At 42.4% G+C, this 13982-nt stretch overlaps 2 protein-coding genes across 6 annotated transcripts; one reads left to right on the top strand and one right to left on the bottom strand.

Moving 5' to 3' along the window:
• Positions 1 to 820: 820 nt before the first annotated feature.
• On the bottom strand, positions 821 to 5054 carry LOC135671012 (uncharacterized). 5 transcript variants are annotated; one of them, XM_065178842.1, is made up of 8 exons: positions 4922 to 5054; positions 3277 to 4617; positions 3086 to 3176; positions 2829 to 2986; positions 2687 to 2738; positions 2203 to 2279; positions 1995 to 2088; positions 821 to 1896 (listed from the first exon to the last, which is right to left on the bottom strand). In XM_065178842.1, the coding sequence occupies exons 2-8, from the start codon at positions 4441 to 4443 to the stop codon at positions 1322 to 1324; spliced, it is 2214 nt and encodes a 737-aa protein (XP_065034914.1). In that variant the 5' UTR covers positions 4444 to 4617; positions 4922 to 5054; the 3' UTR covers positions 821 to 1321. The 5 variants fall into 5 exon arrangements, with proteins under 5 accessions (XP_065034914.1, XP_065034938.1, XP_065034931.1 ...); XM_065178866.1 differs by having other exon boundaries at positions 3277 to 4452; XM_065178859.1 differs by having other exon boundaries at positions 3277 to 4500; positions 4922 to 5048.
• Positions 5055 to 10452: 5398 nt separating this feature from the next.
• On the top strand, positions 10453 to 12561 carry LOC103982599 (dof zinc finger protein 1). Its single transcript, XM_009399575.3, has 2 exons — positions 10453 to 10653; positions 11234 to 12561. The coding sequence occupies exons 1-2, from the start codon at positions 10630 to 10632 to the stop codon at positions 12095 to 12097; spliced, it is 888 nt and encodes a 295-aa protein (XP_009397850.2). The 5' UTR covers positions 10453 to 10629; the 3' UTR covers positions 12098 to 12561.
• Positions 12562 to 13982: the final 1421 nt, after the last annotated feature.

Below are 13982 nucleotides of genomic sequence, written 5' to 3'. Positions count from 1 at the left end.
GATGATGATCTCCTTCTCCTTTTGGTGTTCACTCACCAGCTGTGAAGATCAATACGAAGGGGATGCCTTCTGATGTCAATGCCTACACGCTAAAAACCTATATATGTAACTGTTTGGTGCCTTTAAAAATGCTAGACGTCAAGATGTCATACCACTCTTGTATGAAGCATCAGAACTATATAAATCCATTGTGTCCAATGTAGTTCCAAAGTAAATGTAGGTTACAATTTAGAATAGCAAGATCTTGCCTGCTGATGACCATATCCTACCTTTGTGATGATGGTAATCATTACACTTGGTTACCTTTCTAAAGTTGGGTGCTCACTTGAGGTGCGCGATGCTAGGGTTCAGATGAGCACCCAGGTGACGCTTCACTCAAAGACATCGCTCGACAACTGTGCGAGATGCTTGGACCTCGTTTCACCCAAAGACGTCGCTCGGCAACTGTGCGAGATGCTTGGACCTCACCTTGCCTTGCTCAAGTGCCTTGTCAAATGTGTATATAGTTCTTCAACAATCTTTTTTCTGCTGCTGTAAGATAATTGAATAAAATATTAACCTTGTATGAAGCATCAGAAATATATAAATCCATGGGGTCAATGTAGTTCCAAGTAAGAACTTGCCTTCTGATGTCCATACCCTACCTTTGTGATGGCTGTTTCTGTAGGGACACAGGTATTGTAGGCTTCTACCCAAACATGCAATGAATACCATTGAGTCACTAGACAGAGCAAGTTATGCAAGAAGAAGGCTTCGACTCAGACCTCACCACCCAACATGACCAACTTTCACGCAATCCATCCACATAGAGGTAACTTCATAAAACAGTCTAAACCATAATCACTTGAGAAACTAAATGAAAGAATCTGTACAATTGAATGAATATTCTCCGTGCAACAGTATCAGCAAACCCTCACCCAGACCCATCTGTGCTGCTTCAGACTGGGTGGATGCTTGACACACACATTGACAAATGTTTTCGGGAAGTATCTCCAAAACCCCAAGGGTCCAATGCTGAACCAAGAAGGAACACCAATCCCCAATGTCACCTACACAACAACATATCTACAAGGAACATGCAAGCCTTCTCGGTCTATCACGTTCTTCTGTTGGTGCTCCAAAATATCTTCAAGAACCACTAGCTTATGTTGTATACTTGTGACTCGAGCAGCATTTTGGCAGTAGCACCGGGCACATGTTACAAACAGATCATCGGCGTCAACTTTGCCAATCACCAAGCTCTGGAAGGAGGCTCCACCAAAATTTTATCGAGTAATATTATGACAAAGATGTCAGTGTGCCCAGGTGAAAACCAAACTGATCATAGATGTTGCGGCAATCCATAATTCTGGTAGGATCTTATTCTTCCATCCAATCCAGCGGTTACCATCACTAGACCCCAGGCATGCGAGGTGTTCCACGAAGAAGTCTTCAGAGACTTGTAGAAGGTAGATGCAGCGAAGCTCGATGGAAGGTTCTCCTCTGGCCAAGTTGCCGAGCTCTTTGGCACATACTCGAAGAACTCGTGGCTTGGGGAGAAACAACAAGGTGATAAATACAATGTGTTACTTCCAAACAAATCTTCTATGCGACAATTAGAGCCATATCCATTTCCTGAGACTCCAGCTTTCTCCCTGAAGACATCCTTCTGTCCATGGAGGACCTCAGAGGTAGTGACTTTTTTTCCGGATTGCAAACCATTCCAGGGTATTGCAATAGATGCATTGCTAGAAAAGAAGCACTCACAAGACAATGTGCTCTTCACTTTGTTAGAAGTGGGCACAGCATCGTTGGCATGGCTCCAAATGTAGACATTGGAGTCCCCACTGGCAGAAACAATGTGCCGTCCATCCGAAGTGAAAGATGCGGAGACCTGACTTCCAGAGTTCCGAATGCCTGAAGATAGCAATTACACAAGATACATGATGGATACTGTTCTGCAAATCATTGTCCTGGATATAAGTGGATCACATCAAGAGAACAAGATTTCATACACTTGAATTTTAAAACCACATCAATGCCATCAAGGATCCAAACTCGTGAGTCGGCAGAAGAGACCATCAGTTTATGAGGATTGGTTGGGCAAAACTGGAGGTGGAATCAAAATTTGTAAGTAACAAACAGTAGGAGACAAATAGCATATATGAAGTTGACATATACAAACATATCAACCATGTAGGGTTTCTTTTGGTAGAAAATAACCTGAAACCCTGTTATCCTCTTCAATGACTTCTTTTTGCCATGTAGTGAGAACTGAGCATCTAACCATAGAATATTATCTGATCCATCAAAACGAAAGAAACAAGTAAACCATAGAAACTTATGAAGCCACATGGTAAAGTATAACAAGTTTCCTAATTATCAAAAGCAATTTTTGAGAACTCGATTCCAGACCCCATTTGATGGAATAACAAATCAGATGAAGAACATTAAGGATGGACACGGGAACGTGATGTTCCGAAACTTGGTGGTATGCAGGACAAATGGCAACATTTGTATCTAAATAGTGTATCGAGTCTAGGTGAAGAGATGTGACAAATATATATACATATCAAAGTGAACAGCATGGTAAAGAAGGATCAGTTGTCACAGTACGCAAAATAGAAGATAGTCTTTAGTATAGATCCAAGTATTCCACCATGCATAAAGATTTCAACAAACCTCAAGATAGAAAATTCATATATACCTGATGCATTATAGAAGCGGCAGTTTCCTGCTAAGGTGCCAACCACTACTCCCTGAAAAAGACAGAAGGAAAACATTGATTTAAACAAAGTTCCATATTATCAAACTTTTGAGTACAACTATACAAAACAGTAACAACAAACTTTGCCATCAGGAGAGTAGCAAACTGCAGTGACAATTTCTCTAATAACAGCCCAATCCACAACATGACATCCTGAAATTTTCCACATACGAACTTTTCCATCTATAGAGCCGCTAATGAAGTAATTCTCATTAATAGGATTAAACTGCACACATGTCACTGCATATGGATAATGCAAAAGAGCTGGTGAGACCAACAAGCCAATTCACATGTTTGACAGATGATGGCAACATGATGACATTACAAATAAACACCTACCATAATCATTGTGAGGGAACACTTTGACACAGACTTCCGATCCAACTTGCCACATCCGAACAGTTTTATCCATGGACGATGATAGTAAGCACTGATAGAAGCATAAGTTTGCAATCAGAAAAAGGTTCTCTAGAACCTCAGAAGTCTATAAATTTATTCTTCAGTACACAAGTGTTAAGGTATTAACTTACCTTATTATTTGACCATGAAATATCAAGCACATGCCCATCATGCCCATGGAACTCATGAAGTGGTTCCTCAGACAATCGAAAAGAAGCAGGAGGAATGATGACACACACTGAATCTGAATTCACCATTGTGCTCCTGGATCTTGTTTTTTTATCTTTGTCAACATATAGAGGAGTTAACTTGGAACTATGACTCACTGTGAAATACATGCATGAAGGATCATCTCCTGGAATGTCCATTTCATCTCTTTCACATTCCATCACGTACCACACACGCACAACCCCATCTTCACCTCCCGTAGCTAAATACTGGCCGTCGGGACTAAATTTCATGGTTAAGATTGTGCCATCATGGGCTTTAAAATCTTGGCCCTTGTAGACTGCAGATAGTCCCCTTATTCGCTTCTTATATGGATGGACTTTGACCCATCGGATCCTAATCCTTTTACTACTGCAAGGATCAGGAAAACTGGTCCAACTCTCCTCCCATTGCCTATCCAAAATGCAAGCTGCAGCACCCAATCTTTTCAGCCACCCAATCCTCATCCTTCCCACAGACTTCTCAGAGATTCTCGACGCACTATCTTCTCGCTTCATAAGCCGCTGGATCAAGGATGACGAACCAAAAATCCTTTCAAATTCATGGAGCGTTAATGTCCGATCCGAACCAACTTCCCGAAGGCTTTTTAAGCTACCATCTTTGCCCAACTCATTCACTACAAAGACTGTGCCATCATCCAAATTCTTGATTCTGCTTACAAGGCTCTCATCGGATGTTTCATCACATGAGGTACTTGTGTCCTCACTGGACCAGGTGGAAACCGAAAGCTTGTTCCCTGAACAAGAGCAGGATTCAACTCCATCGACATCTGCTTGGATCTTACCATCCACATTTACCTCTTCATCAGGATTGTCTGATCCCTGAGGGGGGCAGTTCATCATATCCGCACAAAACATTTTCATGAACTTGTCCCGGCGTTCCCTCACGCTGACAGGATCCTTGATCCAGACCTCGAACCGGGGATCACACGATGGCCAGCTTATGAATTGCTCTTCAGGGAGCAAACTGTTCTTCAGCGGGGTGCCAGGACATGAATCGAACACAGAGGAGACGGAATCTCTCGAGTCGAAGAATTCCTCTTCTTCTTGGAAGGTGAAATCTCGAGCCATGATTCATCACTTCAGAAACATGCGACATACATCTCAGTCAAACATCCGGATGCCCATCTAAACAGCAAGCAAGCTCACGAAATCCTCCGTCAGAAGAGGATAAGAGAGGATAAACAATAGCACCAAATCTCTACAAAATCTCCAGCTCGGATTGCCCTACGCTTGCAACACATCCTCCAACCAAGAGAGGGCAACGAATCTAGACTCTTAGTTGCTTACCATTACAAATTAAGTAATACACGATTCGTATAGAAAAAGGAGAGTAGGACATGCCGACTTCGGCAGATCCTTGAGCAGGACCTCAATCACCGACGCTAAATAAGGTACAAGAAGGCCCGAAAAACGAAAGGGGACCAATTTTGACGAAGAATAACAAGAAACCAAATAAAAAGAAACGATCTTGACGAAGAAAAGAAGAAGAACGGACTCAGAAAGGAATCAGCATCAGAAGAGAGGAGGAGGGAAAGAAGATGCTCACCTGGTCTCCCATCAAAAAGCTGGGGAACCGCCGTCGAATCCAAGAAACCTCTCTCTCTCTCTCTCCGGGACGGCCACCAAAACTTCCAATTTCCACACGTTCTGTCTCGATTCGAAGAACCAGGGCTCTAAAGAAATACACTTTTACCCATAAAAACACGATTTTTAGACTAACAACATCGGGGAAGAGGAGCCGTCACCTCGGTCTCCGCGATCGGGCGGCCAAAGGAATGAGATTTAGAGGGTTTTGGGTGCCCTCGCGCCCTCCTCCACCTCCTCGGCTTCAGCTCACCGTGTCGCACTTCTGCTTGAATCCAATTCGTTCTCCTCCACTCGCAATTGCTGCCACAAATCTCCTCCTGCTCGTGCTTCCCCGCTGTCGCCCACCGTTTGATCCCTTCGGTGGCGACGCCCTTCCTCTGTTACGGAGTCCCAAATGGAAGCATTAGGGGAAGTAACCCCCTCCATCAGCCATCGCCTCCTGTAATTTTTAGCCGTAATAGAGTCAAAATACCGCTCGCATTTACTGATCCCCATAGCAAAATCTCGTTGTTATATGCTTCCATGTTTCCGAAAACAGGAAACAAGATCCTGTTTTGGCTTTGCTCTGAGAAATTGCTGTGGATCTTGCAGAAGTCAACAGATACGTAAACAGATCCACCTGAGAAAACTGTAACTTGGATTCCACAGACATAATTTAGGAAACTAACACAGATATCATTCCATTGTCGCCTATGATCATTATCATCATAATCATAAATCATTATTAACCATTTGCGACCTTTAGGATATTTCATTTCATGACACGTGAAGTTTCCCCTGTTGGAATTCACGCTTATAGTTGACCATTTTCCCGCTAGGAACGGCAGAATGGGTTAGGAAGAACTCCGGTCAACGCCGCAGGGGTTTGACCGACTGCGACTGGTCCCGCGTCCTGTGGGTTCCGGCGCCAACTATCTGCTGGCGAAACGACACGTGGCCGACTCTGGTGAATCATTTAGATACTGCATCTGGCGTCAGTTCTTATATAATAATAATAATAATACTAATAATAATTTATTGATTGTTGATTGATACTTTAACCTTATTTTAATATTTATTTATGATATAAAGACAAGTGATCACACCCTAACTCATTGTGATCTGATGGACGCTTCAATATCGGATGATTAACATATGATCAATGTATAGTTGACAGTTGGATTATTGCAACTACATTGGCTCTCAATGCAAGTTTACAGAGTTTGACATCTCCAAAATCCACGGAAAAAGATCTTGATTGACTCTAAGTTTATATTCATTTTGGATAATTAATTTCTGACTTAATGATTGATTTTTCTTCACTTGTGTTAAAGGAACAGATCATCGACACAATGGTGGGTGCAGTCAGAGGAGCAATGAACATAGACGACTCTTGCTCTTGCTTTAAGATCGAATCAAAGTGTTGTCACTAACAAAATCCAGGTGACGAAGACAGTGGACCTTCCTTGCTTGCTCCCACCACACGTCAAGCCAAACCCTGCACTCAGTGGAGACTGTGATAGCATGTGGTGATGATGCGTTATCTTTGTCACCTCACAGAACACTGCATCTTATCCTTCAAGCCACCTGATAGAATACCGAAGCATCCCCTTGCGATAGGTCATGAGAGGACCATCAAGGTGGACGGTGAGGTCAACTGTCCACTTTCAACACAAGTTTGTGGATGAGCATATCTTCCACCTCCTTGACGTCCGGGATTGCAGCTTCCGGTGCACAACACCTAGAATTTGCTACACTGCACTCGGCGTTTATGGTTCATACAAATTGATGCATGACGCGATCGGCATTGACGCAGTGTTTGACTTGAAAATGTTGTGTTCTTCAAACTGTCGCATACGCTTACACAGTGAAGCTGTCACTGTTAGGTTATGGCTTCCTGCTGATGAAGCTACTGTGAATTAGTTATTGTACATGCGATGAACAACTGAGCAGGTATCAGCAGAAGAACGAACAGATTCAAAAGAATGACAATGTACCACATAGAATTGTATGATAATGTACCATCGATTGTAGATGTCGACCTATCGAATCAGAAAAAGAAAAAGGTTATTGGAAATGGACTGAGGTGATTTTGTGACGCTCAAGTCAAAGAAATAATTTAAAAGTGTTTATTTAGATTATATAATTTTCTGGTTTGATTTTTTGTGCTTTTCCATGGCTCATTTAACGAATTCAATATGTAATAATCCTAACCTTTTCCAATTTAGTTTCTTCCCCAAATCCTGCTCTTAATTGGTTTTTACTTGTTTAGATTTTGACCAGCATGGCCAGAAAAGTTGGGTTAATCAAGTCTAGAGATATAGGAGAACTGGAAGATTTAGCTGATGGCTTCATAACAATTGTTGAGATTAAGAGAGTGAGGATGATGAAGAACAAAAATTGAAAGCTTTTTGTTATCTATTATATTTCTCCTCTTATATTATTGACCACCTTTAATAGATCATTATAGTAACACCATCCATTGAAAACTCAATCTGCTGATAGAGTCTGCAAAATTAATACTTTGTTGGCATTCTGATCCAACATGAAGTTGGGAACTTACTGGAGACACATTATGTTAAGGTTCTTCCAATCCCAATCTCTGTTTTGTTCATGTAATCCCTTCCTAACCCAAATAAAATGGCAGATTTGGAGCTCCTTAGTGATGTGATATATTACATTTCATACTTCAGATGATTTGTTTCTTACAGGTAACACACAACCGTAGGTTCTTCTTCAACCAGCATGGAGTTTTGGCACTTCTCTCACTGCTAAATTCTATATATACATATACATATATAAAATTTAATTTCCTTTTTAACAGAGTTTAAATCTCTGCTAACTAGTAACACTGAAACCTAATTTTCAGCTTAGAGCTTCATCTGAAGCCTATATAATTTACTTCCAAGATTTTTCATGGTGATAATGACAGAGAAGAATTTGAATGCTCTGGAAGAGGCTTTAGCTCATGTCCAGAGGCCTGTGAAGAATATTGTTGACAGTGCTCTCTGTCCATGTTGTTTTAGGAGCTTTTGAATTAGTCTACATAGAACACACTAGCATATAATAAGTTTCAGAAACTTGCTACAGTAAATGGTCAGATCAAACTTCCTCGGTGGTTCCAGTTGCAAGAAACTGGATTGCTGCAGGCTATCTATCCCTTTTGTACAAGAATGATTCAAGATTTTTCCCAACACCTAACCTGGTGTGCATTGTGGGCACATCAACACAAAAATTATCATCTAGTTAATGACTTCTGATGCATCAAAGATTCTCAGAAAGATCAAGGTTTGACCCATAAGGTAATGTGCTTCTGGATGAAGGTAAGGGACAGAGTAAGACGCAGGTAATCAGATTCTAATTTGCTGTCTGCATCTATTTGTTATTGTCTGAGTTGAGCAAAGAGGTAAGGAGAGGAAAGGTCTTGGCTCCACCTATCATGTCAGATAGCTTTGTGCATTGGATGTGAATTCATGGGCTAATCTTTTCGATACAGTGCAAGGCATGTTAGGTGAGATGTGGATAGGAATCCGGTTAGACCTCACCAGCCACAATGGATGGCTGCTCAGTGAACGAGTCAGAGAGGGCAGATTGAAGTGGTGGTGGGGAAGAAGAAAGTGACAGAAGATGAATGAAATATATCTCCAAGCATTTGCCTGGAGATTGTCTATTCTTTCACTGCATTATCTAAAGATTCATATGCATATATGCATATGATCACATATTATTTTATGAACATCATGATTCCAGAAGCATAAATGAAAGTTAGATCCAAGATCATTACAGAATTGAGGTGCATCAAATATGAACACTTGTAACACTTTAGGGAAAAGGTGATGCACTTGGCTCAAACTTTATTGACATGGTGGATGGTGGAAGGGAAGTAATGTACTCTCCATCTATATGGAATATATTCTGAAGAGGACATTAAAGAGCATTGTTATTCTAGTTGTCTCTTGGACCAGGTTTTGGCGATGGTAGCAGAAACAAGAAATCTTTGAAGGGGTGAAACTGCAATCTTGGCTTCAGAAGAACATCTAAATTAAGCAGATGCGGTGCTGCTTACCTTCAGAAAACATGGAAGCAAAGGAAAAAAGACAGTGCATGTGATGGCATGAACATATCACAGCGGACAAAAGGAGACGCCAAAACAGGATAATGACCAAGAAACAAGTGACGCGATCCATGGTGGAGTTTCAACAATCCAAGTAGCCGACAAGAACAAGAACACGATGGTGCAGTTGCATATATTATTGGATCTTTTCACCACGAAAAAACCAAGCAGACAGTCCCAAATTGAAGTGTCATTTGGATGACGCAAATGCGAATTGTTCTCGGTGTCCGTATGCGATCGAATGCTCGAGGAAATGGAACTGCTAAGACGAGGAAATTGCGAGGAAGTCTCACACCCAACAAGGAGAATTCTTGCATGCAGCAGCCGCCCGTGGGCTGTTGACTCGATGAACAGATTCATCTGGTCATTTCTTGCAATGTCTCGGTCAGTTTATTCCTTTAGAGTTCTCAGTTAGGGTTTCAATGGAAAATAGATTGTATCTTAATGTTTGCTTTGAACTTTGCAGTATGTGTCATCACACGCAAGAAAAAGAAAGGAAAACAAATGATTTCCAAATGCTACTTGTTGTTAATGTCTGCTTAACTGGATCATCAGCTGAAATCAACCTCGAAATATGCGGCACCTGTCCCGACAACCTACAGTGCCATTTCCATCTCCCAGAACTATGGCAATGAAGTATTCTGGATGGACCCTCTTGTTTCTACATGGAATGCTGAGTCAAAGCTCATTATGTTCTACTGATCAGTATTGTGTATAAACTATTAGGTCTTAGGAAACAGTGCTCATGCCTTGTTGCATGCTGTTATGAAGACGATCGCAGCCAAGAATATCCAGGTAGTCTCTTTGGCAACTACTTCTGCACTGTCTCGCATGCATCATGCAGATCTGGTTAGCACCCCTTGCTCGTGCATTCATGTGCTCTGCTCTGCAGAACCTTGTGGGCATGCATGCCATTGATGAAACCAACTCTTGATCCAAACCTGTCAATCTACTTTGAAAGAGAGAACAGTGCGCAACATGGGAATACTTTGTCAATCTACTAAGAGAGAGAGAGAGAAATCTCTGAGTCTCTAAAGTTAGAAGCAGCCATTGGTATCATAGTTTATGCTCCGTCCCCTCCGTTTGATCTTTCTCGGGAGGAAGGGAAGGTCTTCACCTTCCACTATCTCTTTCTCTTCACGCGCACGAAGTGGGACCCAACCAGCGTGTCTTCCATCACCATGTCTCATGGGTCTTCCTCTCCACGTGCCACGCCCTCCTCGACAGGTGTGGTGCACGTACACGTCCTGCCCTTGCTTCAAACTCACACCTCTCTCTCTCTCTAACGCAATGGTTGACTCCCACTGTATCAGCACAGAGACAGCAATGGACAAATGCCGACACAAATAGAGACTTCAGTGGTAAAAGTAGGAAGAGGAGAATAGGTTATTATTTCAGAACAGAATCATCCACCTCTCAAAAGGATACGAGAGACAGTAACCACATATCAATCCATCCTTGTCCCAAGCCATCATCTTGCATTCCAGTCCGGAGAACAGCTTCTTCTTCTTCTTCTTCTTCTTCTTCTTCTTCCTTCTCTTGTTTGGTGTTTTGGATCATCTGTGAGGCTTCGCATGGATGCTAACCAGTGGCATCAGGTAAAGTTAGCTCGAGACTTGACGAGTACTTTACTTTCTTTGGATCTATCTGTCTATTGTTCTTAATTTCCCTGATGGAGTGGATTGGATCTGCTGTGTTTCTCTTTTGGTTTGAGGCTTGAGATCGATCTAGTTGTTCTCTTTCTTACGTTGGTACGCTTTAGGAGATCATCTTTCATTCTCTCTCTCTCTCTCTCTCTATCTCACATCTTTTACTTTGGCCTCGAGCTTTTAATCCCATCACCCGCACTCCTTTTGCTCTTGAAAGCAGCGAAGGCCTTTCTTTTTCCTTCTCCCTTTTTCCCTGTCTTCTCGCTTTCTTTTTATCGTATGCAATAAAGCAGTGAGACATGAAAACTGTTGCTTTGCTTTTCTCTCCATCAAGCCTTTTCATCTTCTTTATCTTGTAAGCTTCTTTTTGGTGACTTTGTTCCTTAGAGGCATGTCTAAGTAGCTACATATGATGATCTGATATATGTGTCTGTTTTAAGTCTGTCTGCTCCTCCTCCTCCTCTCTCTTTCTCTCTCTCTCTAATTGAGTTCCTCCATATGGGGATTTGGCGTTGTTGTTGCTCTCCAGGGCATAGGGCTGGTGAAGCCCATGGAGGCTCAGTTTGCTTCCTCCACGACTGAAGCCACCACTTCAACTAGCAGGTGCACCACTACCAGGCCACAGGTGACGGAAAGGAGGCCAAGGCCACACAAGGAGAAGGTCCTCAACTGCCCTAGGTGCAACTCCACCAACACCAAGTTCTGCTACTACAACAACTACAGCCTCACCCAACCCAGGTACTTCTGCAAGAGCTGCAGGAGGTATTGGACCGAGGGTGGAACGCTCAGGAACGTCCCTGTGGGTGGTGGATCAAGAAAGAACAAGAGAAACTTCGTCTCCTCTGCCGCCACCAACTCTTCCTCCTCTTCCCCCATCATAGCACCCACAGCCACTGCATCAACTTCCAGAAAGTTGCATGCTGATCTCATCCCTCCATACATCTCGCTCTCCGCCAGCTCCGAAGCACCAAAGTTCCACGAGGGGCAGGACCTCAACTTGGCCTTCCGCCAACAGGACCTCCCTGAGTACAACTACCCCAACCTAGAAAGCAGCAGTGCCATCAACAACACATATTTCTCTGCCATGGAACTACTCAAGAGTGAGATGACTGCAAGAGGCCTCGGGCCTTTCATGCCGATGACAGAGTACCCGACGGGATTCGCACTGCAAGAATTCAGGCCTCCTACTCTTAGTTTTCCTTTGGATGGAATCGGCGGCAGGGCTGGATACGGGAGCTTGCCGGTGGTTGAGGAGAGCGCTGGTGGTAAGCTGCCGTTTCCTCTCGAGGACCTGAAGCCGGTAGTCCCATCAAACAGTGTTGCGGACCAGTTTGAGCAGAATCGGGGACAAGGTGGTGATCCTCCAGGGTTTTGGAATGGTATCATTGGATGAGGAGGCTCACAGTCGATAGAAGTATGTTTTTGCTCATCCAAATTAATTCTTGATGGCGATGTTGGATCACTCTGTTTGCAGCTGCTCAGACCTAACATAAGACAGATGAAACCTAAGTCTCTTCTCTTCGATTCCCATTTTTTTCCTTCACTTCTTTTAGCTGTTCTATATGTGAAGCTTCATTTTATGTTGGCTTCAACAGGTTGTCTTAACAAGTAGAAGACTCTGATCGTGTGGTGATGGAAAGACCCCTTTTTCTTTTTCCTTTAATTTTCTTTACTGCAGGGCAAAAAAAATGAAAAAGAAAAAAAACAGCTATATATGTAAGCATACAGATTGCCTGATTAAGAAACAAGAAATGGAGTTCCTGTGATGTTTGATAACACCATTGCCAAGTTTGTATGCACTGTGGAGTACTACTTTACTGCAATGAATACAAAGCACTGGATGAAGTATTTATGTGATATTTCATGAGTTTTATTGATTCTACCTTCTGCTTCTGTTCTTAACTTGTTATCTAGCAGGCCTGAGAAGTGATTCTGGCAATCTCAACTAGGATTCTCCTACCATACAAGTACAAAAAGGAGCTTGCAGGGCATTAGATCTTGGTAATGCAGCAGCAGCAGGTACATCCTCCACTTCAACTCCATACTACTTCTCCTTGATTACTCGAGAAAGCAAAAGCATGGTGGAAGAATGGCTTGCATTGGAGGAAAGCTGGGAACCAGTTCATCTGCCCAGCCCCAGCAAAAAGCTTCTGACCTAATGATTCCTTCACCCACTATATCTCACATTCAAACTGTTCCCGTGTGTGATCGCACTCCTCAACCTACCTTTCTATTTAAACCTCTTTTCCCCCATACATTGATCCCCCCTTCTCGTGGTAGGGTCCCCATGAACATTCCTCTAGGGATGAGAGCCGAAGAATGATGGTTTCCCACAACTTGCTGCTAATTGCCTTATCTAAACTGGTCAAAGTTATTGTACATTGCCGTCGTTTTATTGTAACATCTTTCAACTTGATTCTAATTATAATCCCTCCATGCGTTAATAGCTCAAAACACAGGAGAGGCCGGAAGAGACATCTTGAGGAAGATGCCAGGAAGTGGAGCTCTGATACTTCTCGAGCAGCCAAAGACACACACACACATATGTATGTATCTCAGCAGTAAGCGCAAATAAATCTGATGATGATTGCCCAATCAATTTCACCTTGATAGATTCATCTGCAGTTAACTAGACAGCGTTCTTCTGCATAATGACCACGAAATTGAGGATCTAATGTTTTGGGTAATGACAGCATTTAAACTAGTTGGAGGAGAGGACAGGTTTTGGGTATCGGTCTAAGAGAAGACTCAGAAATTTCCTACATAGCCCAATTCTTGACGACCATGCTGTGAATAACTCGTTTTGTTTCTATCGTTTCTCAGCTTTTCTAATTCCATCTTGTCTTTCCCATCTCTGTCAATGTCTATCACTTGCCTTTGATTGCAAGTGAAGTCTGAATTCCTTGTTTCTGCTTCATGATTCTAATATGCTGTCCGCGTCATTAAATGTGTTCTGCGTTGGAAATTCATTAGAATAATAGTATGTGAGCCACGCATTAGCTAAAAATGACTGATACTTTTGTTTATAGTTGGCTGGTTTAGAGGTACACTACTCTGCTGCTGCCGGTATTCTGCCTTCTTCTTAGTTGGCCTGCAAGGATGAACACACGGATGTCAATACTCATAATTATATCGCCTACACAAACGGGATGCAATCGCTTTAGTTAACTACTTTCTAAAATTTATATTTGCATCCATATAATTATAAAAATAAAATATTTAGGGTACACATGAGCACCTCGCAAAGGGAATTAAGAGATTGAAGAGGATAGCGATGA

Source organism: Musa acuminata, chromosome BXJ1-4, assembly GCF_036884655.1.
Source record: "Musa acuminata AAA Group cultivar baxijiao chromosome BXJ1-4, Cavendish_Baxijiao_AAA, whole genome shotgun sequence".
In the NCBI taxonomy this organism is placed as follows: Eukaryota; Viridiplantae; Streptophyta; class Magnoliopsida; order Zingiberales; family Musaceae; genus Musa; species Musa acuminata.
This window is presented reverse-complemented; position numbering and strand designations above follow the sequence as displayed.

Excerpts from the sequence above, each read along its gene's own strand:
- LOC135671012 (XM_065178842.1), bottom strand. The coding sequence starts at position 4,443 with ATGGCTCGAGATTTCACCTTCCAAGAAGAAGAGGAATTCTTCGACTCG. Across the intron at positions 2,089-2,202 it reads AGAGGATAACAGGGTTTCAG|TTTTGCCCAACCAATCCTCA; the intron begins GTTATTTTCTAC and ends TTCCACCTCCAG. Across the intron at positions 1,897-1,994 it reads TGTGGTTTTAAAATTCAAGT|GCATTCGGAACTCTGGAAGT; the intron begins GTATGAAATCTT and ends TGCTATCTTCAG.
- LOC103982599 (XM_009399575.3), top strand. The coding sequence starts at position 10,630 with ATGGATGCTAACCAGTGGCATCAG. Across the intron at positions 10,654-11,233 it reads ATGCTAACCAGTGGCATCAG|GGCATAGGGCTGGTGAAGCC; the intron begins GTAAAGTTAGCT and ends GTTGCTCTCCAG.